This window comes from Melitaea cinxia, chromosome 7 (assembly GCF_905220565.1).
Source record: "Melitaea cinxia chromosome 7, ilMelCinx1.1, whole genome shotgun sequence".
NCBI classification, from domain to species: domain Eukaryota; kingdom Metazoa; phylum Arthropoda; class Insecta; order Lepidoptera; family Nymphalidae; genus Melitaea; species Melitaea cinxia.
The window spans coordinates 4,512,621-4,536,554 of NC_059400.1; the positions used below are offsets into that span (position 1 = coordinate 4,512,621).

At 38.8% G+C, this 23,934-nt stretch overlaps 1 protein-coding gene across 1 annotated transcript in view; it reads right to left on the reverse strand.

Moving 5' to 3' along the window:
- The window catches only part of LOC123655110 (histone-lysine N-methyltransferase 2C-like), an 83,839-nt gene that overhangs the window by 8,537 nt on the left and 51,368 nt on the right, over positions 1-23,934 (reverse strand). The window contains 11 exon segments of the mRNA XM_045590948.1: positions 690-6,084; positions 6,142-6,542; positions 6,628-6,728; positions 6,809-6,899; positions 18,733-18,792; positions 19,037-20,152; positions 20,225-20,383; positions 20,586-20,912; positions 22,180-22,239; positions 23,074-23,170; positions 23,624-23,838. Of these exon segments, the coding sequence (XP_045446904.1) occupies positions 690-6,084; positions 6,142-6,542; positions 6,628-6,728; positions 6,809-6,899; positions 18,733-18,792; positions 19,037-20,152; positions 20,225-20,383; positions 20,586-20,912; positions 22,180-22,239; positions 23,074-23,170; positions 23,624-23,838 (8,022 nt within the window).

Below are 23,934 nucleotides of genomic sequence, written 5' to 3' on the forward strand. Positions count from 1 at the left end.
TTTCAAGAAAGGCATCAATAAATTACGACTACGTTGGCAAAAATGCATTGATTTCATGGGTAATTACTTTAAATAATAAAAATAAAAAATCTAGAAAAAAAGTGTGTTAACTTATTTAATTAATGACGGCAATTTTATAGGTAAAGATCTATTATATTAATAATAGCTGACAAAATAGAATTGCAATGTGTTAACTCACGTCTTATTACATACCAATATTATTTAGCAACTTGATTGACTCTTTGACAAACTAAATATCTTTCAGCTGCAGCTCAAAAGTTTTATAGTTATTTATGCAACTGTTGTATACAAGGGGTATTATTAAACACGAATGTGGGTTTATCATACGAGGCGAAGCGAGTGTATAATCATCCGTTTGGGTGATATTATGATTATTAGGAAATTGTGTGTTTTAATGTTGGCAATAAGCTAACTGTTTCAGAATCTTTAAGATCAGAAGAGTTTATAGAGGATTTAAAACATTGGAGTAGATAAAAAAATAATATGCACTTAATAAAAACATGATACTATCTTATTTTGAAAAATGGGTTTATGTAATAATCTTTGAACAAAGTTAGGTCAATTATTATATGTCGGCAATTCACTCCACATTAAAGGAATAACTCCCTAATAGAATCTTATTAAAATGTGATAATAACTACGTATAGTTATTAAGCAACCTGACTTACCTTTGGTGCATGGGAAGAGCAAAAGGCTGACTTATTTTTGTAAAACACGCAGTTGTCCTTAACAGCACATCCAAGATGGTAAAGACTTCCACATCGCACTTTGAAGCATCTCACGGTCGCTCCGAGTCTCCGACATACGGCGCAAGTCGCACTCGAACCGGCCACCAAAGCTGAATCGACGTTCATCAGCGCCCCACTCACTGTTTCATAAACGCCTTCAGACCAGAGGGCACAATTAAGATGCACCCACCTGTCCACATCGCAATTTAGTAATCTTGACACACCGTCTGCTACGCCATCTCCTTGGATACCGCATAGTTCACATTTACGGGTGTCCTCATTCGTAACGGGCATTATAGCGACACCCGTCCGAAAAACGAGTTCAGTCAGTTCTCGGTCCGTCGGGCGTTTGTATTTTATGGGTGGTCCAATGCAGCCTGGTGCCCATAATTTGTAACGAATGCCTCTGTATTTTTCCTTCTCCACGCTTTGATTGCTCTTTTCGTCTTGTTCTATACTCTTTAAGTCCTCGTCGAGAGCACTAACGTCGTCACCCACTTCTTTCATTAGCTCATCGTTGTCTAATGAATCGATAAATGATAGATCCATTTTTTCATCTTTAATATCAGGCTTTATATCTAAATCATCCGTTTCCATACTTTCGGTCGATGCAGTGTCGAAGTCATCTCGATCTTTTGAAAGATTCATCTCAATATCTGACTTGCTGTCTTCCTTAATTGGTGTTTTTGATTTACCATCTAAAATTATATTCGTCGGACGCCATGCAAATCTCTCATAACATTGAGCGCTACAGAAATATAATTCGGAATCACTATCACACAAAATTTCTTCCGCGTTACCCTTATTTGCCGATAGAAGCGGAAATTCGGATGCTTTAGCTCTTACAACGGAATCTAAAATAACTACGTCGCAATGCCGACAAAACTTTGCTGCACCATTAAGGATACTTTGAATGTCGATTGGTGTTCCTTCTTTACCATCTTTGCCTTTAGATCTGTACAATCCCAGTTTATGCGATGGCGGTGTGGCTGTTCGTTCTATAATTTGATATGAAGTAGGTGGTGGAATATGCAATATGCCTGCCAGTTCTTTCAAAACGCCAAGTATATCCTCAGCAGCTCCAGATGTGAGAGTAAGAGTAACGGTAACATTCTCATTGCTTTCTGTGCTACCAGGTGAGTCTTCTATTTTAGTTTTAAGCGGAGCATCAGTGTCTAAGCATTTTAGTGATTTCTGATTGTCTTCTTCATCTTTTAGTTGGTATAATGATAAAGGCTTAACTCTTATCGGAATTGGAGCAATAAGAGATACTACAGGCGAAACTTTACCAGAACTAGAACTTTCCTCATCCTCCTCGTCGTCATCATCATCAATAGGTTTAAGATACGGAAATCTATCATCAGGATCAATTTCATAGCCTTCCGGGCTAGAACAACTGACAATAGTATCTGGAGTGTCTGTGTCACGCTCTTTACAAATAAAGTCAAGTTTTTTATCCTCTGGGTCTTCATCAAATATAATCGGTTGAAATTCTTGGTCATAAAAACCACGTTGTGTGGACGCCGTTGGTTTTTCAGGTAATGGTTCTTCATCACCGAATGGTTTGGTATTATAATAGTCAGCAACATTGGGAATTTTTGCGTTACCAAACTCTCCTACTAAATCACCTTTAAGAATATCGTAATCTTTATTCTTTAATTTAGTAAGATCGCCTGAACCAAAAAGAGGACACACTGCAAAATTAGTAGTTAAAGCGGGCTCTTGTATTTGCATAGGTGGTAATAGTCTTAACTGACCCATTAAGTTATCGATAAATGTATCGTAATCTTCTTCATATCTAGATCCTTTACGAGGTCGTTTCTTAGCATTAACGGCATTCATATTATTTTCAGCAGCTGCTTTCATATTCATTTGCAACTGTTTGCGTTTCTTTTGTTGATATTCTCGCCGTTTACGTTTCTTAGCTTCTGACGGAGTTTCTGAAGGGTTGATTTCTGACGAAGTTTCCATGTTTACACTTTCAGGGAACTCTTCTTTCATTGGTTGATCTAACTTTCCTTGATCAGATGCAGTTGAGACACCGGAGGTAGCTGATTGCTGAGAACTTTCGTCCAAGAGCTCCTTCTTAACATCCAGTGGTGTAAAAGGACGATGTACAGGGCTTTGTTGTGGTGGAGCTACTTCTTTCTTTATAGGTTGTTGCAATTGTTGATTTTCTATATTTAAGGGATACATTGGTAAAGTTTTCATTGTTGGCGAACATTCAGGTATCGGTGTCGTCTCTTCTTTATTTAACAACTTCATTGGTGGTTTTCGTACGTCCATTAAAGATTGTGTCGAATTTTGTATTAAAGGTGAAATCGATGACGTAGGTATAGATGTTTGCATTGGACGACTAGTAAATGGGGAAGTGGACGTAGTTATATGTCGTGGAGAATTTTTGGGTATTTCTACTTCTTGAGTCAATCCTAACGTAGGAGGTGGTATCGATGGTCTCGCTAGCTGCGCTTCTAATGATGGTATAGTCCCTAGCGCCGGTGCAGTTCTCTGTATAGTCATGGTTCGTTGAGGAACTACATTTGACGACGTAGTGGTCGTTTGTAAAAGTTGTTTGAGCAAAACGTTCTGTGATTCATCATTATTCCTTTGATTTTGTGCATTTTGATGAATGTTTTTTGTCCCCGAATTGTCAGTTGCAGTAGTTGATGGATCATTTGACTCATCGGTTTCCATGGGTTCAGATTTTACAATAACTGATTCGACACTATGTCTTTTAGTAGGCTGAATGTGACCGACAATGATCTCACTTTTTGGTTCATCGGTAGATTTTGATCTTTTCAAAGGAGATGTTAATTGTGTATGCAAAAGTTTTGAAGATGTTATAAAGTTAATTGAGCCCTGAGTTGGTTTTGTTTGAATTTGCCCTATATTAGGGTTTACTATACTATGCGTACGAACTGTAACATTTGGAGCTGGTTCCTTATTACCAATAATTGTCCTCGAAGTCATGACTAATGCTGGTGGTTGACTTGAACTTATATTTTGCGGATTAAATTGTAAATTACTGGTATTTATTTGCCTTGTGGGTTGTAGTAATGTATGGCCCAAAATACTCGTAGGCAAAGATTGAGTTTTTTGATATCCACTAATACTTGTCGTAGTAATATTATTCTGTAGCATCATCGATGTAGGTGTTGAAGTACTACTGTGTATTTTGGACAAAGCTGGCATTTGTAATATTTGAGACGTCATAGTGGTTGAACATTGAGGTTCCTCACTTAGATTAAAGGATTGATTTTGATTTAATAAAGGAGATTGTGCTGGAGATTTCATGAGAGTATTTTGTAATCCAACAGGAGAATTAACTGGTGAAACTGTAGGCGACTTCCTCATTTGACCCATTGTAGAAAGTGTATTTACTCGGGAACCGATTAATTGCGCTGCACTCATTGGAACAGATTCCGAACAGGGATTAGATACTTGAGATTTTTCTATTCGTTGAACAGGGGATGGTCGCGATGTTGCAATTTCAACTTTTGAAGATGGAAGTAAAGTTTCAAAATTGACTTGAGTTGGGGTTGTTGCATCACTGTTCCTTCTTATTATCGTTTGAGTTTCGACTTTGGAAGAGTTTGTATTTAAAGAAGACATAATAGTACGTAACTGTTGTGAAACATTAGCCATGTTAGACGTTAATTCTGCTGGTTGTGAGAGTGGCGATAACTGTGGTACGGTTGCAGATTGTAGAGCGATTCTTTCAGATTCCCTAGTTGAAAATATTGGTGATTCTTGTGTTTCCTTATGCTCGGGTTTGGAAATGTTGTTTGCACTTACACTAGAATTCTGTGGAGGTGGATTATTCTTTTGATTTGGTTGTTTCATACCATAAGTCTTTGTATCGTCAGTTATATTTTCTAGCATACATAGCATATCTTCAAAAGATTCCACATGTTTCGAATTACCTTCGACTGTTTCAGAATGTTCTCGCATAGTTATGTCATTAAGATATCTTTCTTGAGATGGTGTAGGAGAAGGTATCGAAATTTGCACAGAGTCTTGTGTTAAGTCCGATGTTATTTGCATATTCGAATCGATGACCATTTCTTTAGTTTGGTTTGCAATTGCCTTAATAGTTTTCACGACATTTTCATCCGGATTACTGTCTGACGATGCTGTATTTGTTATTGGTTGTTCTTGGATTGTTTTATTATAAGTCAGTAGTAAGTGACTTTGCATGTTATCTTCTGGTTTATCGTCTTCGTCACCTTCCATTATATTGTCCGGTATTTTTTCAGGTATAGGGTCAGGACTTTTAATGTCAGCTTTCCCTAATAGAAGCGGCGTTCTGTCAGATAAACACAACGTATGAGGTAGCTCTGTTTGTTGACTTATCTCACTTTCAATATCAATATCTTTATTGTCTTTATGTTCTTTTTGTGACATTTCATGAGATGCAATCGAAAGTAATCGTTGGGACCCACTAGGGTTTTGCATGTCTGAGTGACTTTCAGAAGTCACAGTGCTATCAGGTGACGCGGCATCATCTTGAAATATCTTCGCTGGTAATGTAGCATCGTGGGTTACGGACAAGCTTGATAATTTAGTATTTGACAAAGATAGCGCCATAGGCTTTTCAATAGTTTTGACAATTTTTTGTTTAACTTGATGCTGTGTCAGAATTGATACTGGAACTCTTGATGCTCCGGCAATGGTATTAGAAGTTGCTAGCGTTATTACTGGATTCATACTAACATTTTTAGCAACATTAGAAGAAATTACGCTTATAACAGAACTTATTGGTTTTGACAAAGACTGGGATGACATGTTTACCGTCAAGGGCGGATTAGTTATGTTAAGAGGAACTTTCTTAATTTGTGGTTTGGAAATACCGCCTGCATGTCCAGTAACACTAGCAATCGGAACTGAAAGACTTTTCAACACTGGTACCGAAATTGTCTGATTTGCAATAGATACAGAAGCAACTGTTGCTTGAGAAACCTCATTAAGAATCTTTGTATTAGTATGCGGGGACAGCACGGCAGCGCTTAAGACTGGCAAACGGGAAAGAGCCGAATTCTGTGCTGGGTTAACAATTTTATACTGCTGTACATTATTATTTGGTTGTTTCGCAGGGGCTAAACTAATGACTGCAACAGTTTTAGTAGTTGTTTCTGTTCGAGTAGGTTTATCCTGAGACACTTCTTCTTCGGCCTCATCTTCTGGTTTTCCACTATCAATCAACTCCTCGAAATCTTCCTCAGTGGCAATACGTTCTTCTGGAGATATCGCTCCAGGTTCGACGACGACAATATCGTCATCGTCTAAGTGATCTACAAACTCTTGTATATCTTCATCGTCATCGTCTTTGGCGAAACTCATTCTAGCGGTATCATCAGACGTGCTCGCATATTCGACACTATCAGAAGAATACAGAACGTATTTTCTGGTTTCACTCGATTCGCCCATTTCGTCGGATCGGTTTTCCGGACACGGCGCAGCAGTCTTTCCCGTGAATCTCGGACGAGGGGGGGTTCTCCGCTTCAATATAGAGACTTTATTGATATGAGTAGCCCGACGCCGGTCGTCCTCTTTGTTGGGCCACACGGGCGCGCCCCCGAAGAGACCAACTTTGAAGTATCTGTATCCCGGAGGTACGGGCGCCATGTGGTGGTGGTGCGCGCCGCCGCCGTGCTCGTGGTGCGGCGCGGGCGACGCGGCCGGCGACGCAGACGGCGTGGGCGTGCGCGCCACGTGCGGCGACCGGGACAACGAGGGCGACGCCGGGGCCCCGCCCATAGGACTATACTGCTGCCTTTGAAGCATCTGTTGACGCTGTAATACGAAAAATAACGACTATAATTCGTTACATTCATTTTAAGAAATACTACTGATATCTAGGTTTGTGTTTTAAACTTACAGCTATTTCGTTATTAGAATTTCCAGGCGAAGGAAGAGGTTGTGGGCTGCCAAGTGGCGAAGTTTGTTGACGGCCGCCGAAAGGTACGCCGACTCTCATACCTATATTATAAAAGAAATATATTATTACGAATATCACATTGATATATAAAAGACAAATATAAAGAAAACTATGCTTTTACCTTGCTGATGGTGTGGTGGTCGAGCGAATCGTGTAGGCAGAGGTGAACATCCTGATGCTGGGCGTGGGAATCTGCCCGTTCCATAATCATTCTAGAAATAATGATTGAATAGTATTTAATATTTTTTAACCAACTTCCAAAAATTTTTTGTTCCCTCAGAACTTTTGAATGAGTAGACCAATTTTGATGATTTTTGTTTTAATCGAAAGGTGGTGCGTGTCAAGTGGTCCCATTTAAATTTAATTGAAATTTAATAAGCGTTTTTCGAGTTATATCTAATAATGCGTATTTACTTGACTATTTTTTAGCCGACCTACGTTGTTTTATACCGTAAATACTTATATACATATATAACTTTTTACTAGATGTACCGATTTTGATGATTCTTGTATTGATCGAAAGCTGATGCTTACTTTGTAATCCCATTAAAATTTGATTGAGATATGATGACTACTTTTTAAGTAATCTTTGATAACGCACATTTACTAGACTATTACTTGTCGATATAATTGAAGTCGGCTTTTTTTTTTTCGTTTACGAGCAAACTGAATTATAGTTAATTATATTAGATAAAAGAAGAGATTTTCACATATACGTTGACTCATCACGATATCTCTGGAACTATATTTTGCCGAGAAGAGGTCAGTTAAGGAAGGATTTTAAGAAATTCGACTAACAAGAGGGGGTTGCGGGGGCGTTAACAATGGATAATTACCGTTTTTAAACTATAGCTCGTATTGACTCCAAATTTGGTAGGGATCTTCTATATGTGATGTAGAAATGATCAGTAAGCGGATTTGATGATAACTCATCCCCAATGAAGATTGTGGGGGGGTGGGCGTAAACAATGAAAATTTTAAATGTATGTAACTCCAAAACTACTGAACCAATTTTCATCAAATTTTGGAAGCATCTGTAATTTGTTCTAGCTTAGGAGATAGGGTAGTTTTTATCTAAATTTGACCCGGTAGGTGGCGCTGCTATTGGTATGTAACTCCGAAACTACTGAACAAATTTATATCAAATTTTGTAAACATCTGTAATTTGGTCAAACTTGGGAGGTAGTTTTTACCTCAATCGAACCTGGTAGGTAGCGCTGCTATAGGTATGTTAGCTATCAAATTTGGTAGTTGTTTTCCGGGCAGGACAATGTCCTATCTAAAAATGAATGTTTGTCTGTATGTCCTTTATAGAATTGTAAACTTTGCATTTCATCATGACGTCATGATCTTCATCAAAGTGTTGTGCATGAGCCCAGAAAGGTTTCAGAGTTGGTACGACAGAAAAGAAAAAAAAGCGCAGCAACGCGCACAGGGTATAGCTTATATAAAATTCTCGTGTCACAATGTTAGTTACCACACTCCTCCGAAACGGCTGCAATTTGTGTGCATATTGGGTACGTCTGAGAATCGGCCAAAATCTATTTTCATATCCCTAAGTTATATGGGGGATGGGGGTGGGGGGTGGGGGATTAAGAGGGTTAATATCACATATGGCAAAACAACGTTTTGCGGGGTCAGCTAGTCTTATATACAAAATTTTCGTCTCACAGTGTTAGTTACAATACTCCTCCGAAACTGCTGGACCGATTTTTATAAAATTTTGTGTGCATATTGGGTAGGTCGGAGAATTAGCCAAAATCTATTTTTCACACCCCTAAGTTATAAGGGGGTGGGATTAAGGAGGTTAATAACATATATGGCAAAACAACGTTTGGGGATCAGCTAGTTCTAGTATAAATTATTATAACGACGCGATTTGATGCTAGCTGTTAAGCGTTGCATATTGTTGTAAGTATCAAAATGTAGATACTACTAGCTCCATCTAGTTATACTTTCTGTAGTATGAACTTTGTTTCAATAAAATTAATCAATCTGTCATTCGTTAGTTAGTCGCAGCCATAACTCGTTGTTTTATTTTAGGTTATGGGCCCAGAATTCATAAAGAAGCTAGTTCTAGTTAGTGAATTTTTTTTTAGCGTTAGTACCGTGTGGTTAACAATATTTCGGTTTGCTAACAGTTTAAGCTAAAAAGTTTAATAATTTAACTGTGCACGTGTGGCTATCATGGCGTCTAGTTCGAACTACTTGATCAACGTACCCAAGCTAAAAGGGCGCGAGAACTTTAGTGAGTGGTGTTTTGCGGCAGAAAACTTTCTAATATTAGAAGGAATGGTTGGGTGCATCAAACCAGAGCACGGTCAGCCCCCATCAGCTGCAGATGACGCCAAGACGAAAGCCAAGTTAGTTTTAACAATCGACCCGGCACTTTACGTTCACATCAAAAGCGTCAGAACATCGAAGGAATTGTGGGATACATTGAAGATGCTGTTTGATGATTCGGGATTTACGAGAAAAATCAGCCTGCTGAGGAATTTTATATCGATTCGATTAGAAAATTGCTCATCGATGACGTCATATGTAACTCAAATAGTTGAAGCTGGTCAGAAGCTGCAAGGAACGGGTTTTGGGATTAACGACGAATGGATCGGTTCTATCATGTTAGCAGGATTAACAGAAAAGTATATGCCCATGATAATGGCCATTGAACATTCCGGCATGATAATTTCAACGGACGCCATTAAAGGGAAGTTATTGGACATGGAACCGGAAAACGGTGGTGACATCAATAATGCATTTGCATGCTTCCACAATAAGTCGAATCATCGTTCAAAAATTGTGAAATCTACGCAGTCTATGGTCGGTAAAGATGGCAGGAATGAAATAAATCAAGTGACATCTGTCAAGGGAAAACCAAACGTCAAATGTTATGGTTGTAAACAATATGGCCACTATGTCAACCAATGCACAAGTAATAAAAAATATTCAAAGAATTTGCAAGATTCAGAAAAGAAAACCAAAACAACAAATGCGTTTAGTGCTGTTTTTCTTAATCGAACATTTGATAAGGGTGATTGGTACGTGGATTCCGGTGCCAGTTCACATTTGACGAGTAACATAAATTGGATCACGGATGTTTGTTACTCTGGGTTTACCAAGGAAATCATGATCGCCAATCGGAGTAAAGTTCCCGTGGAATGTTGTGGGAATGTAAACATAATTACATTAACCGCAGAAGACAGTTACAGCATAACTATTGAAAAGGTTTTGTGTGTTCCCCAGCTAGCGACAAATTTGTTGTCAGTTAGCCAACTAATGAAACAGGGCAACAAGGTGCGTTTCACAAGCAGCGGATGTGAAATATTTAATAAACAGAACATTCTGGTAGCTACTGCGTCACTTGTAAATGGCGTTTATAAGTTGATTACATCTACATGTTTGGTGGCAGCAGCAGTTGAATCTCCAGTTGTTTGGCATCGTCGATTGGGACATGTGAATAGTTTCGACATGAATAAAATGCATGGTGCTGTGGAAGGAGTTCAGCTATCAGAGACGGCAAACATCAACAAGACAAACTGTATCGTGTGCTGTGAAGGGAAACAGAGTCGTTTACCTTTTGCTCATGAAGGAAACAGGAGTCTTGAGCTTTTGGATGTAATACATTGTGATATCTGTGGGCCAATGGAGAATGTCTCACTCGGAGGATCGAGATATTTCATTATTTTCGTTGATGATCACAGTCGTATGACACAAGTTTATTTTTTAAAAAGTAAAGATGAGGCCTTACAGTGTTTTATAGATTATAAAGCAAGAATTGAGAATTTATTGTCAAAAAGAATTAAAACTCTTAGAAGCGATAACGGCACTGAATTCTGTAACAAGAAATTTGAAAGCTATTTAAAGAAATCTGGTATTAATCATCAAAAAACAAACCCATATACACCAGAACAAAATGGGCTCTGTGAGAGGATGAACCGAACAATTATAGAAAAGGCCAGATGTCTTTTGTTTGACGCCAAACTTGGTAAGGAATTCTGGGCGGAAGCTGTCAACACTGTTGTCTATTTACAGAACAGAATTGTGAAAGCTGGACTGAAGAACCGCACCCCATATGAGGTATGGACAAGATCTAAACCAAACCTCAGTCTTTTAAGAATGCTGCTGACTTGGATGAAACCTATGTACCATCTTCAGAGGATGAGGAGTTCTTGAGATCTGAAGAAGATATGATGGTGAGAACATTATCTAAAAGGCAGAAACGGGTACCAGACAGATATGGATTAATGGTTACAGAAGAATGTAACAAACCAGTCAGCGATGAATTGACATTGGAAGAGGCACTGGAGGGATCAGAAAAAGAGTACTGGGCATCAAAGAAGAGCTCCAAAGTTTTGAAGACAACAAGGCTTGGGACATTGTTGACGTTCCTGTAAGTGGAAATATTGTAAAGTGTAAGTGGGTCCTAAAAAAGAAGTGTGACTCTGAAAACAATGTACGTTATCGAGCCAGACTAGTGGCTAAGGGTTGTAGTCAAAAATATGGTGTGGACTACAGTGAAACTTTTTCTCCCGTGGTACGGCATACAACCCTTAGATTATTATTTGCGTTATCAGTGCAGTTGAATCTAAAAGTGACTCATCTCGATGTAAAAACAGCCTTCTTGAATGGAGATCTGTCTGAGACTATATACATGCAAAAACCAGTAGGTTATGTGTGTAAAGATAATAAAAAGGTTCTTAAGTTAAACAAGGCTATATATGGTCTCAAACAGGCTTCACGAGAATGGCATAAGAAGGTTGATGATTGTATGTTAGGTGGTGGCTATGTCAAATCAAAAATAGAGCCTTGTTTGTATATAAAAATTGTTGGTAACAATAAGATCTTTGTAACTCTGTATGTCGATGATTTTTTTGTTTTTTTTTTTAATGACAATACTGAACTGAGTTATCTTAAAAGTATGTCAAGTAAGAATTTTGAGTTAAAAGACTTGGGCATTGTAAAGGAATGTCTGGGGATGTCAGTTGGTTTTGATATACAAAATTGTACTATAACCTTAAGTCAAGAGAAATATATTGATAAATTGTTGTCAAAATTCAATATGATAGATTGTAAAACAATTAATACTCCAATGGAAATTAATTTAAAATCTAAAAGGGAAGATAATTGTAACAGTCAGAATCCCTATCAGCAACTTGTTGGGAGTTTAATGTATTTAGTAGTTCTCACACGACCTGATATAGCATATGCAGTGACATTCCTAAGCCAATTCAATAATTGTAGTACAGAGGAGCAGTGGCTTTATGCAAAGCGTATTAAGATATTTAAAGAAAACAAAAAACTTAGGTTTGAAATATTGTAAAGGCAAAAATATTAATATTGAAGGCTATGTAGATGCAGATTGGAGTATTTTTTATTTTTATTTATTTATTCTTTATTGTACACCACACAGAGTAATTTCATACAGAATTGTCAAGAAAAAAAAAGTATACTGCACAATGAGGCGGCCTTATCGCTCGATAGCGATTTCTTCTAGGCAACCTTAGGGTTAGGATTAGAGGAAAAAAAAAGAAATAAGTAGGTGGTGTATAATAAACGTACATCAAACAAAATAAGATACAACTAATACAAATAAAATATATATGATAAACTATTCAATATTCCTATAGGTATAAATATACACGTACATAACAATAAAATATAAGTACACGCTAAATAATACACACATACATATATACATACATACAAACATTTATACTTATATATATAATTAAGTCCTATTAAGAGACAGATAATAGTCTTTTACAAGTTTTTTAAATGAACTAATGCTTTGAGCTTTGCGAATATGTAAGGGTAAAGTATTCCACAAAATAATAGCCTGAACAGCAAATGAACCTCGATAATATTTGGTCTTATGTACAGGCATTCTAAGCGTAAGATTTCCAGACGAACGAAGTACTTTACTGTGATCTCCAACGAATTCAAATTTGTTCTTCAAGTATAAAGGACTAGTTGGTTTAAATAGTACACAATACAGAAGTGAGAGAATGTGTAAATTTCGGCGAAGACGGATAGGAAGCCACTTAAGCTTAGAGCGAAAGTCAGAAATGTGATCGAATTTGCGCAATCCAAATATGAATCGGATTGCAACATTTTGAAGCCGCTCAAGTTTATTAAGTTGATCTTCAGTTAGGTTGGTATAGCTTGCGTCAGCATAGTCAAGAACAGGCAGTAGTAGAGATTGTGCTAACATAGTTTTAGTAGGAATGGGAAGAAATGACTGCAAACGTCTCAACGAGCTTATGGCCGCGAATGTCTTTTTACTCAGTTCTTTTATATGATTGCTCCATGACAAGGTTGGGTCTAAGTAAATGCCTAAATCCTTTACAGAGGTGCAGTAAGGTATTACAGAAGAATTATATGTTACAGAAGGAAGGCTACCCCAATCAACTCTCGACATGATATTGGGACTCCCAATGACAATGACTTGTGATTTGCTAGGATTAACTTTGAGTCCATATGATTTACTCCATTGGTATATAGTTGCCAAGTCATTGTTAGTGGCAACCACAGCAGAGGATAGGTTATCGAGACTTGACTGAGTATAAATTTGCAAATCGTCAGCATACATGTGGTAGAGAGAAGTAATTTTTTGGGATATGGAGTTTATGAAGATGGAGAACAGTAATGGAGACAACACACCACCCTGGGGAACGCCAGCTCGGACTTTACACCAAGAAGATAACGAATCTTCAATTTTTATTCTCTGCCGGCGCCCACCGAGGTAACTCTGAAACCAACTCATTACGGATGGAGATATGTTAAATGTACGTAAAAGTTTTAGCAATATTTCATGATCGACAACATTAAAAGCATTGCTGAAGTCGAGCAGAGTAAGAACTGTCAGATGTTTGTTGTCCATACCCCAGCGAATGTCATCAGTAACCTTGACCAGTGCAGTGACCGTACTATGACCAGGACGGAAACCGGATTGAAAGGGATTTAAAAGGGAATGTTTAATAAGGTAGGAGTTTATTTGATTATAGACTAATTTTTCAAGGACTTTAGAAAGAAATGGGAGTATAGATATAGGTCGAAAGTCAGAGAAATTCGAAGGATTTGATTTTTTAGGAATAGGAGTAACTTGTGCACTCTTCCAAGCATTAGGAAATTGACCAGAAGAAATGGATTCGTTGAGGATATGAGTTAAGATAGGCAGAAGGATATCAAGGATAGGTAAGATCATATTACGGCTAGTGCCATCGGTACCAACGGCATTCGATGAAATTGAATAAATGTACTTTTTAACATCACATTCCGCAAATGAGGAGAAATTAAACGGTTGAAAATTAGGAGTTGGAATTGACGAAAGAGAAGTTAGAGTGAGTTTTTTCTCACTATCTTCCATTAGACTAGAAGATGAAAAGTGCTTATTTAAAAGTTCAATATCAATTTTACTAGAAGATGTATTATTAGGGGGTTTGCCAACTCCAAGTGTTTGTAGAAATTGAGTCGCCGTTTTCGACAGATGAGTGAATATGGCGTCGTTGTGCATCTCTAACCAATGTATTGCAGCGATTCCGCAATCCATAATACCTCTCCCTGTTAGCCTCCGTGTTATTAGACTTAAAGTTACGTTTGGCTCGGTGTTTTTTTTCTATTAATAGCTTCAGGTCCTCAGTCAACCATGGAGCAGGCAAGTGCTTTAATTTAATTGGTTTGACAGGTGCATGGATGTCGTATAGCCTTGTTATCAAGGAGTTAAACATTTCAACCTTATCATCAATTGAGGAGAGTTCGGTTATAGCTGACCACTCAGTAGACTGTGCGTCCTCGCGAAGACGGTCCAGATTCATACCTTTAAAACTACGCTGCATAACAGTCCTTGATTTGGCTTTCGGAGGACGAAGCTTGTAAGAGAGATAGATCAAGTCGTGATTAGAAAATGCCTCGGCAGCACACTGGCCATGTTTTACAATAGACGAAGGAGTAGTTACCATCATAAGATCGAGAAGGGATGGAATGCAGCCAGGTAAGTTATGTGTAGCAGCTAAGGGTAAGATGTGCAAATTAAAAGCTTCGATCATTGACATTAACCTCTTACAGCGAGCATTCTTTTTTAACAAACATGTATTGAAGTCACCCATTATAATACTGTGATTGTAAATTGGAATGAACTTATCTAAAAGGCATTCAAAGGAAGAAAAATAGTCGATGTGGAGAGAAGGGCTATAGAAAACGCCTAAAAAATTTTTGGTGTTAGATAATGTGACCTCAATTAAAAGATATTCAATCGTATCCACAGGAGTTGGCTGCGGTGAGGCGCTAAGTATGGCGAAAGGAATGTATGATCTTAAGTAAATAGCAACTCCGCCGCCTACCCTGCCAACACGGTCATTACGTATAAGTTGAAATCCTGGTAATGAGTAAGAGGTCGATGGTAGGCAAGGTTTAAGCCACGATTCTGAGACCAGGATGGCATGTATATTACGGGATTCGAAGGACGCAAGCATACCTGGGTAATGTGCTGGAATACTTTGGGCATTTATGTGAACTATATTAAAGTTTTTCAGCGAGTCTGGGAAATAAGAATTTAAAGTAACATTTAGTGGAATGAAAGTTGTACTATGGAAACTGTCTTCGCTGGAATCACTTGACGAAAAAGACGCAAATTCATCGCTCGATGTATTGTTGTTGTTTAAAAATGACATGTTATACTATACTTAGATATATTCAATAATAAAATGCTAGATTATGTAAATAAAAATAATATTAAAATGTATATATAAAAATTATAAATAGTTCATAAAAATATTATATTAAAATAAAGCAATGTATTTCTAACCCGCCAGCAGCATTGAAAGTATTTGCTTGAAAATCTTACAACAAGAACAAATCAACATTTAACAAAAAATATATAAATAGGTACAGTAATTAGAACAAAAAAAACACAATCTATCAGAACCTCCATCACGGTAACTTACAAAAAAAAATTATAATAACAAAAAAAAGAAAGAACAAACAAAATAAAAAAAAAAAATGTTAAAACTTATCTCTAAAAAATATTATAATATAATAACAACAATTGTTAAATGTAAAAAAAAATGCGGTAGAAATTTAATTTAGTTGACTAGAAATGACATTAAAAATATTTAAATAAAAAGAGAAAAAATTAAAACTATCTCTAAAAATATTAAAAAATAATATCAGTAAAAAAACAACAATTATTAAATGTAAAAAAATGCGGTAAAAATTTAATTTAGTTGACTAGAAATGACATCAAAAATATTTAAATAAAAAGAGAAAAAATTAAAAACTATCTCTAAAAATATTAAAAAATAATAACAGTAAAATAACAACAATTATTAAATGTAAAAAGAAATAAAACAAATTAAAAAAAATATCACCAAATATAAGTGCTTAAAAGTCTTTTAATAAAAGTAAAATTAAAATTAAAACATAAGTCTTAAAATTTATATCATAGACAAAAGAATCAAAGCAGCTTTATAACAATAGGTAAAAATTATTATTAATAAAACAAGATAACACTAAGAAACTCAAGAACTAAAATATTATAGTATAACACACTATCAAAATAATATCAACATGCAATATCAAAACGCTAAACGTCAAGTTTTAGTATTCAACAAATACCCGCCTATTGAAACCATTATTGTTTTGTTGAAAATCATCAGTGACAATATCCTATAGTGATAATATTTTTACGTTACATATTTAAAATTCAAAGCGCGGTAGTTATGTTACAAAAGTTTTAACTTTAAGTAATGTTATTTAAAGAGTAGGTAGTACAGAACCCGATTTAATTGCAATAATAAAAGTAAAGTTACCGTGAGGTAGGCTGATGTAAATAATAACGAATTGTTAAGTGCTTATATTTCCGTATGCAAAATTTATTACTTTTTAACGGTTCTTTTAGGTCTTAAGCTTGACGTCTTACTATCTTTCACGGTTTCGGCGACAATCGTGGCGGAAGACGGGGCCGGCGCATCCAAGGAATTTGAAATTGAATTTAACTCTAACATCGAAGTAATTCTGTGGCCAGTTCCATCACTTCCTACCACAAAAATAGAACCTTCTCTCGTCCAAGATTTAGTTATACCAAAGCGTCGACGAGCACTAAGGAATATTTCATGACGGCTTTTGGTCAAGAACTCCGACAGAGTGATTCCTGTGCCCTTTAGTGCTTTTTTAGAGTACCATATTTTATTTCTGAGCGAGACATCACGGAACTTAACCACGATAGCACGAGGCTTATCTCCATCATAACGTCCCAAACGAAAAGAGCGAGAGATTGAATCCGTAGTTACCTCAGGAGTTTTAAGTTTGTCGGCCAGTAGACCGAAGACAAGATCTGATGTATTTTCTTTTTTGGTTTCAGGAACACCATGCACTAGTATCATTTTCCTTCGTGAACGCATCTCAGTTTCGTCATATTGCCTTGATAACAGTTCCACTTGAAGTTTCAAATTTTGCAACGAACTTAATACGAATAGCCGGAAGGAATTAAACTGAGAAGTAATATTTGACGTAGGACTGGTAGCAGGAGTAGAGGTCTTAATTTCTTTTTGAATTTCTTCCAATCTTGCATTAAATTGTTCTGAGAGTTCAGCCAAACTGTTTTTTATTGATTCCATAGTAGACACGTTTATATATACTTTGAATACTGTTCCAGTGTACAAAATTATTTAGGATTTTATTAGGAAATATAGCTGGCAGACTTAGGGATGTCACAAGTGCATTACTTAGTTTACAATAATTATTATTTATTTTTATACACGTAAAAGATAACGGAGCGAAAATTTCGTGACTTATTTCTCACACCGCCTACCCGCGAATCGCGAGTAATGATGTTAATGATAGAAAATCATACTCAGGATTTTGTTATATGTTATCAGGGTGTGTTATATTTTGGAGTTGTAGGAAACAAAAGTGTATTTCGCTTTCTAGTACAGAAGCTGAATATGTGTCAATATCAGAAGCCTGCAAAGAGGCAGTATATTTAAGAAACTTACAGTATGAAATAACACATAGATTATATAAAATTGTTATTTATAATGATAGTTTGAGTGCACAAAAACTATTACTGAATCCTGTTTTTCATAATAAAACTAAGCATGTTGATGTTAGGTATCACCATTGTAGAGAAATGATAAATGAAAACCTTGTTAGTATTATTTGTGTACATCAGATGTGAGCTTAAGTGCTGTTAAACATTACAAACATTTGAACACTTTAGGTATTGTTAAAGTTTAGATATACATATATTTTTTTGTTCCTTAATATCTATAACGGCTGCAATTTGTGTGCATATTGGGTACGTCTGAGAATCGGCCAAAATCTATTTTCATATCCCTAAGTTATATGGGGGATGGGGGTGGGGGGTGGGGGATTAAGAGGGTTAATATCACATATGGCAAAACAACGTTTTGCGGGGTCAGCTAGTCTTATATACAAAATTTTCGTCTCACAGTGTTAGTTACAATACTCCTCCGAAACTGCTGGACCGATTTTTATAAAATTTTGTGTGCATATTGGGTAGGTCGGAGAATTAGCCAAAATCTATTTTTCACACCCCTAAGTTATAAGGGGGTGGTATTAAGGAGGTTAATAACATATATGGCAAAACAACGTTTGGGGATCAGCTAGTTCTAGTATAAATTATTATAACGACGCGATTTGATGCTAGCTGTTAAGCGTTGCATATTGTTGTAAATATCAAAATGTAGATACTACTAGCTCCATCTAGTTATACTTTCTGTAGTATGAACTTTGTTTCAATAAAATTAATCAATCTGTCATTCGTTAGTTAGTCGCAGCCATAACTCGTTGTTTTATTTTACATATTATAAATTACTTAATAATAGCGGCCTAGACTATGACTAAACTCACTAAACAACTAAAAATTATATTTACAGTTTCTCAAAACGCAACACCCCAATCGTAAAAAATAACAAACTAACGAAAATAACGAACATCATACGAGAACAAACACGTTGTAAGCACGTTGTCCATACTGATTATTTAACAAAACGAAATAAATAATATAATGTATAGTATAATACTTACATTTTGCATTTGCGGTGAATGAGACGCTACTGGACTTTGTATTTGTGACTGCTGATAGATCTGTGTAAAGAAACGATAATTTAAATTATTTAAAACTAGATTGTGAATTTAACTAATACTTAATTTTGCACTACAAACGTTTGCTCTTATACGTCCTAAGATTGACTGGTAGACAATGCTTTTAGCATTCAGCCCGCCTTTTGTACAATTCTTTAATGTATTGTGCAATAAAATATTAATTGATTAATAAATAAATTATATGTTTAGATTATTCTCAACAATACTATAGCAACATATATTATACCTGAGGGCTACGACTAGGAGTCGGCAATTGTGGGCTCGTCCTCTGAGCTTGTAACTGTTGTAAGAAATGTTGCGGAGACATCGATGACTGCATTGGTGATTGTTGTGTATGCATCGGAGACTGTTGTAAATGCATCGGAGATTGTTGGGAGTGCATCGGACTTTGTTGGGGATGCATCGGACTATGTTGCGGATGCATCGGGCTCTGTTGTGGATGCATCGGGCTCTGTTGCGGATGCATCGGGCTTTGTTGTGGATGCATCGGACTCTGCTGCGGATGCATCGGAGAATGTTGTGTAGACATTTGATTTTGTGGATGCATCGCTGACTGCTGGTGGATCGGTGACTGTTGCGGATGCATTGGACTTTGTTGAGGATGCATCGGGCTCTGTTGCGGCATATTAGAGGTTTGCTGAACATGCATCGGCGACTGTTGAGAGTGCATCGGCGATTGTTGAGTATGAAGTGGAGATTGGGTGGACGGATGTAGAGGAGATTGTGAAGTATGATGTAACGGAGACTGCTGCGAATGCAACGGCGACTGCATCGGACTCTGCATCGGGTGTAAAGGTGACTGAGGAGCGATAGAATGATGCGGTGATTGAGAATGCGGAGATTGTACGTGTAGCGGAGACATCGCGGGCCGAGCGCCACCCGGGCGGGGCGTCTGGCTGCCCGCCGGCATGGCGTTCCTCACTGACTGTCCGAACTGCACGATGCCGCCCACCGACTGCGGCCGCTCTTGAGCGGCGGACAACTGGCGCACCAGCTGCTGCTGCGGCGCACCCGCCTGCTCGATGACCAGCGTGCGCCCGCCCTGCAGGATCCGCCCTTGAGCGCTCATCGGCGAGGTCACTAAGCCTATTCTTTGTTGAGACAGCGGTTGACCGTCAGAACCAAGTATCGACTGTTGGGTGCGAATTAATGTCTGCTGCTGAATCGTGGAGCCCTGAAGGCCTATTTGCATCGGTCGATTAATAGTTTGTTGTTGCATTTGCTGGCTTTGGGCAATATTTTGATTCTGTGCGAATACATTTTGATTAGTTAGCTGCTGTTGATTTATCACCGTCTGTTGGGCCAATTGAGGGTTTTGTTGACGTTGTTTAGTTTCATATTCCTAAAAACAAAAAACATGTTTATTTATATACGGATATTTTAAATTCGTTAAAGTATAATGATGAATATTTACTTGTATAAGCATGCTATGCTGTCTAGCCTGTTTTCTAGCAGCTTCCAGGTGTTTCTGAAGAGCCTGTTGCTCGGTCGAAACACGCTGCAACTCGGCGGCGTCGTTCGGCATCAACTCGTTGCCAGATTTTCTCAACTGACGCTGTTTACTATTCAGCGACTGAAATCAATACGTGTCGAGTGTAGCGAGTGGTAAAGAGAAAACAGTAGCTTAAAACCCGTTAGTACACATCACATAGACATTCGGTTAACACAGACGCCCAACCCTGAACCGATACCTGAAAGAGAAAATTAACCGCGAAGTGGAGGACGCAACACGCGACTACGAAGCGCACGAACACAGAAGCTCTACGGGCACTCACCTTGCGGATCTTGCGCAGCTTCTGCACCTCCTGCTCGTAGTAACGCAGCTGGTCGGCGGCGAACGTGTTGTACTGCTTGAGCCACTGCTCGTACAGCAGGCGCGCGTGGTGGTCGGCCTCGCCGGCGGCGCGCTCGGGCGGCGGCGGCGGCGCGGGCGGCGGCGCGGCGCCGAACAGCGGCACGGAGGGCGGCGGCGCGGGCGGCGGGGCGGGCGGCCCGGCGCCGCTCAGCGCGCCCGCCGCCGCGCCGCCCGCCCACTCGCCGCCCTCGCGCTCCTGCTCACGCTTCTCTTGCTCCAACAGCTCCTCCAGAAGCAACGGTTGCTCCTGGTTTACGTTCTGACGGTTAAATGTCTGTTTTCACATCGCTCCTCGACGCTCGCCGACCGTCGATTCTACTGTCGTCGGTCGCGTCTCGTTTATCGTATCCGCTTTATCGAAGGTGACTCGTTGAGTGAGCGATGTGTTTATTTCTTATCGATTTCTATGTTGGTTACCAGTGGCAAACTGTGTTTTCTCAATTTATCACATTCGAGGAATCGATGAAAAAAATAATAATAATAAATTTAAAGATGAACAATATCCAAATTACATACAATTTAATTAAACAAGACTAAAGGATTAAGGTGAGTGCATTTTAATAGACAAAGGCCGACAGTCTAATTCTACACATGGTGCCAATTTTACATAGTAAATTTATCTATGGCAAAATAATAAAAATAAATCAAGGCTGTGTCAATCGTGTTGTAAAATTAATACTATTAATAATTAAATTATCACTTGAATTTTATATTTGAACAGATCTGTTATAAAGAAGTAAGAGTACTATACCTTAAGTTTTTTATTTTATTTTTATTTATTTTTTTTAAATACATATATTGTCTTAATCAGATACTTATTAATTTTCTTAAAGTTTATTACATCTGAAATTAACTTCCACTGTATCTAATAATTAATTAACTTTTAAATCTACACTGAAATGTTTTTGATGTTTTTTTTTTTCTTTTCATTACATTTTTTACTTATTTATTTTATTTGAATTTTTTTAAATTTATATATCGACCTTATCAAAGACCCAAAACCAAATTGACCTCCACCTTTGAGTTTACCTTAAAGCGAGTTAAAACCAGTCACAATCGAGTCTTATTTCAGTAATACAATATGTTCTTATATTAGTGTTATGTTAGGTCGTTAGGATAGATGCTGAAAAGGAACAAAACGGTTAGTCAGTACGCATGCGTGTAGCGAGCAAGCAAAGAAAAAGCACTAACTACTAGGTGATCAGTGGTGACAAGGCCCTCTAAGTGAAAGACTCCTCAGCAATGTCGAATAAATTTAGCAGAAAACTTAATCGGTTGTATGTTGAGAGAACTCTCAAGAATGTTCTAGAATAGGTGCTAGGAATACAAGCACCTTTTTTTCTAAAGGATCATATAGAGAAGTCTCGAATCGAGAGAAAGACAAAGTAACCTTTAAGTTAGAATAGTCGATCATGCGTATTAGACGAAAGGAACAAGGTGATAGTAGTTCCGACGTGGGTTCAACTAGGTGTGGGGTGTGGGGTGCGGGTGTGGGGTGCGGGTGCTCGCGGTACCTGCAGCAGCAGCGGGCGGCGGTGCAGCCAGTCGCCCCACGCGTCCGCGTCAAAGGGCGCCTGCCGGACAACCAATCACCCACATGCAACAACACGCCGTATCGACATCGCCTGCTCATCCTCCCTCCTCGCTTTCGTACGCTCTACGCGTCCTCTCTCCGCTACTTCGGCGGTGACCGCGTTGTCGTGTATGAAAACGAGGCCCACACGTCATGTACCCATGCAATATTAGTTTTTGAAGCTCGTTCGAGTTAACAAGCTGTCTCTCATTCCTTATTTTATTTGTACAGTTGTTACGAAACCATCACCACGTATGGACAAATGAATCGATGAATTAATATTGCTCTGGATACGTCCGGTTAATTGGTAATGTTATTGCGATGCGATAATAATTAAAGCGACATTATAATCATATTTACCGAATGATACATATTTAGATGTCCTTCTTATTTCGAAAGCGTCTTAATATGAATCACAGCTTCAATACATACATTAAGCTCCTAACTCGTTTCATTCTACTATAAAATTAAAAAAAAAAAAAAAAAAAAACGAAACTCGAAACGAATCCAGATCGAAAACATTTAGAGGAGAAATATTACGACATGCACAATAAATTATAATCGAAAATCCTCCAAGGCAGATTAATTTTATACTTTAAAATGCATCATTAGTAATCGACACAATCTAATCGAATCGAAATAATTTATTTGAAAAATTAAGTATAATGAGTGGTTTCCGGTCGAATCCTTGGACGTTACAACAAAAAAGGTTTTCCAATCGAAGAACAGTTTCTAAACAACAAGTGCGTTTACCCGATGTCTGAAGATGACTAGAGCGAAGGGTCGCGACCGGAAGCCACTCGGAAAGGAGTGGGCACGCGTGGGAGGTACGCACCTGGAGCTGCGGGTAGGGCGGAGGCGGCGGCGCGCGCAGGCCGGGGTAGGGCGGCGGCGCGCTGCGGACCCCCGCCGCGCCCGCCGCGCCCGCCGCGCTCGGCACGCCCGCTGCGGGGGACACGCGGTGAGACACGCGGCTCGCAAAAACGGTCCGATCGTCTACTGGCACTACTACTTTTATTGGTAGCAATCTGCTACGTAATTCAACTATACATACCGGCGAGTGGCGCGGCCGCGTGCGGCGTGTCCGGACGCATCTGAGGAGCCAGATGTCGAGTCACCGTCGCGCCCGCCACCATGCCTCGAGCTGCAAAACGTTTGATACGTCAGAAAAGGTGAGACTTTCGATGGAATATTTTCCTAGTGAGCGAAAAACGAGAAAATGACATGATGCGCAAATTTCAAATTTTCATTGCATTCATATATCTGTTCGTAGATCGAGTCGTCTGCGCTGAGGCACGACAATGAACAATGAGCTTATCGATACGATAGTTTATAAGTGACGTCGCATCGCGTCAACGCAGTCGCAGTGTCGCGTACCCGAGTGCGGCAGCGCGGCCAGCGTGACGGAGCGGTCGTGGCGCACCACGCCCACGGCGCCGTCGGCCCCCAGCAGGCGCGTGCCGGGCGCGATGGCGCGGCCCGCCGCCAGCGCCGCCGCCACCTGCGCCGTCATGGCGCTCACGATGCTCTGCGTGCTGGCGCTCAGCGCCGCGCCGCCCTGTCGATCACGACCACTGTCAAACACACTGGCGCACTCCCTCTCGCGGCGATGGGAGATTCGTATGGTTCGAATTTCACAACAATACGTGTTTTGTTATTTACGAAACTTAAGCAGCTAACAAAATTTCCATGCAAT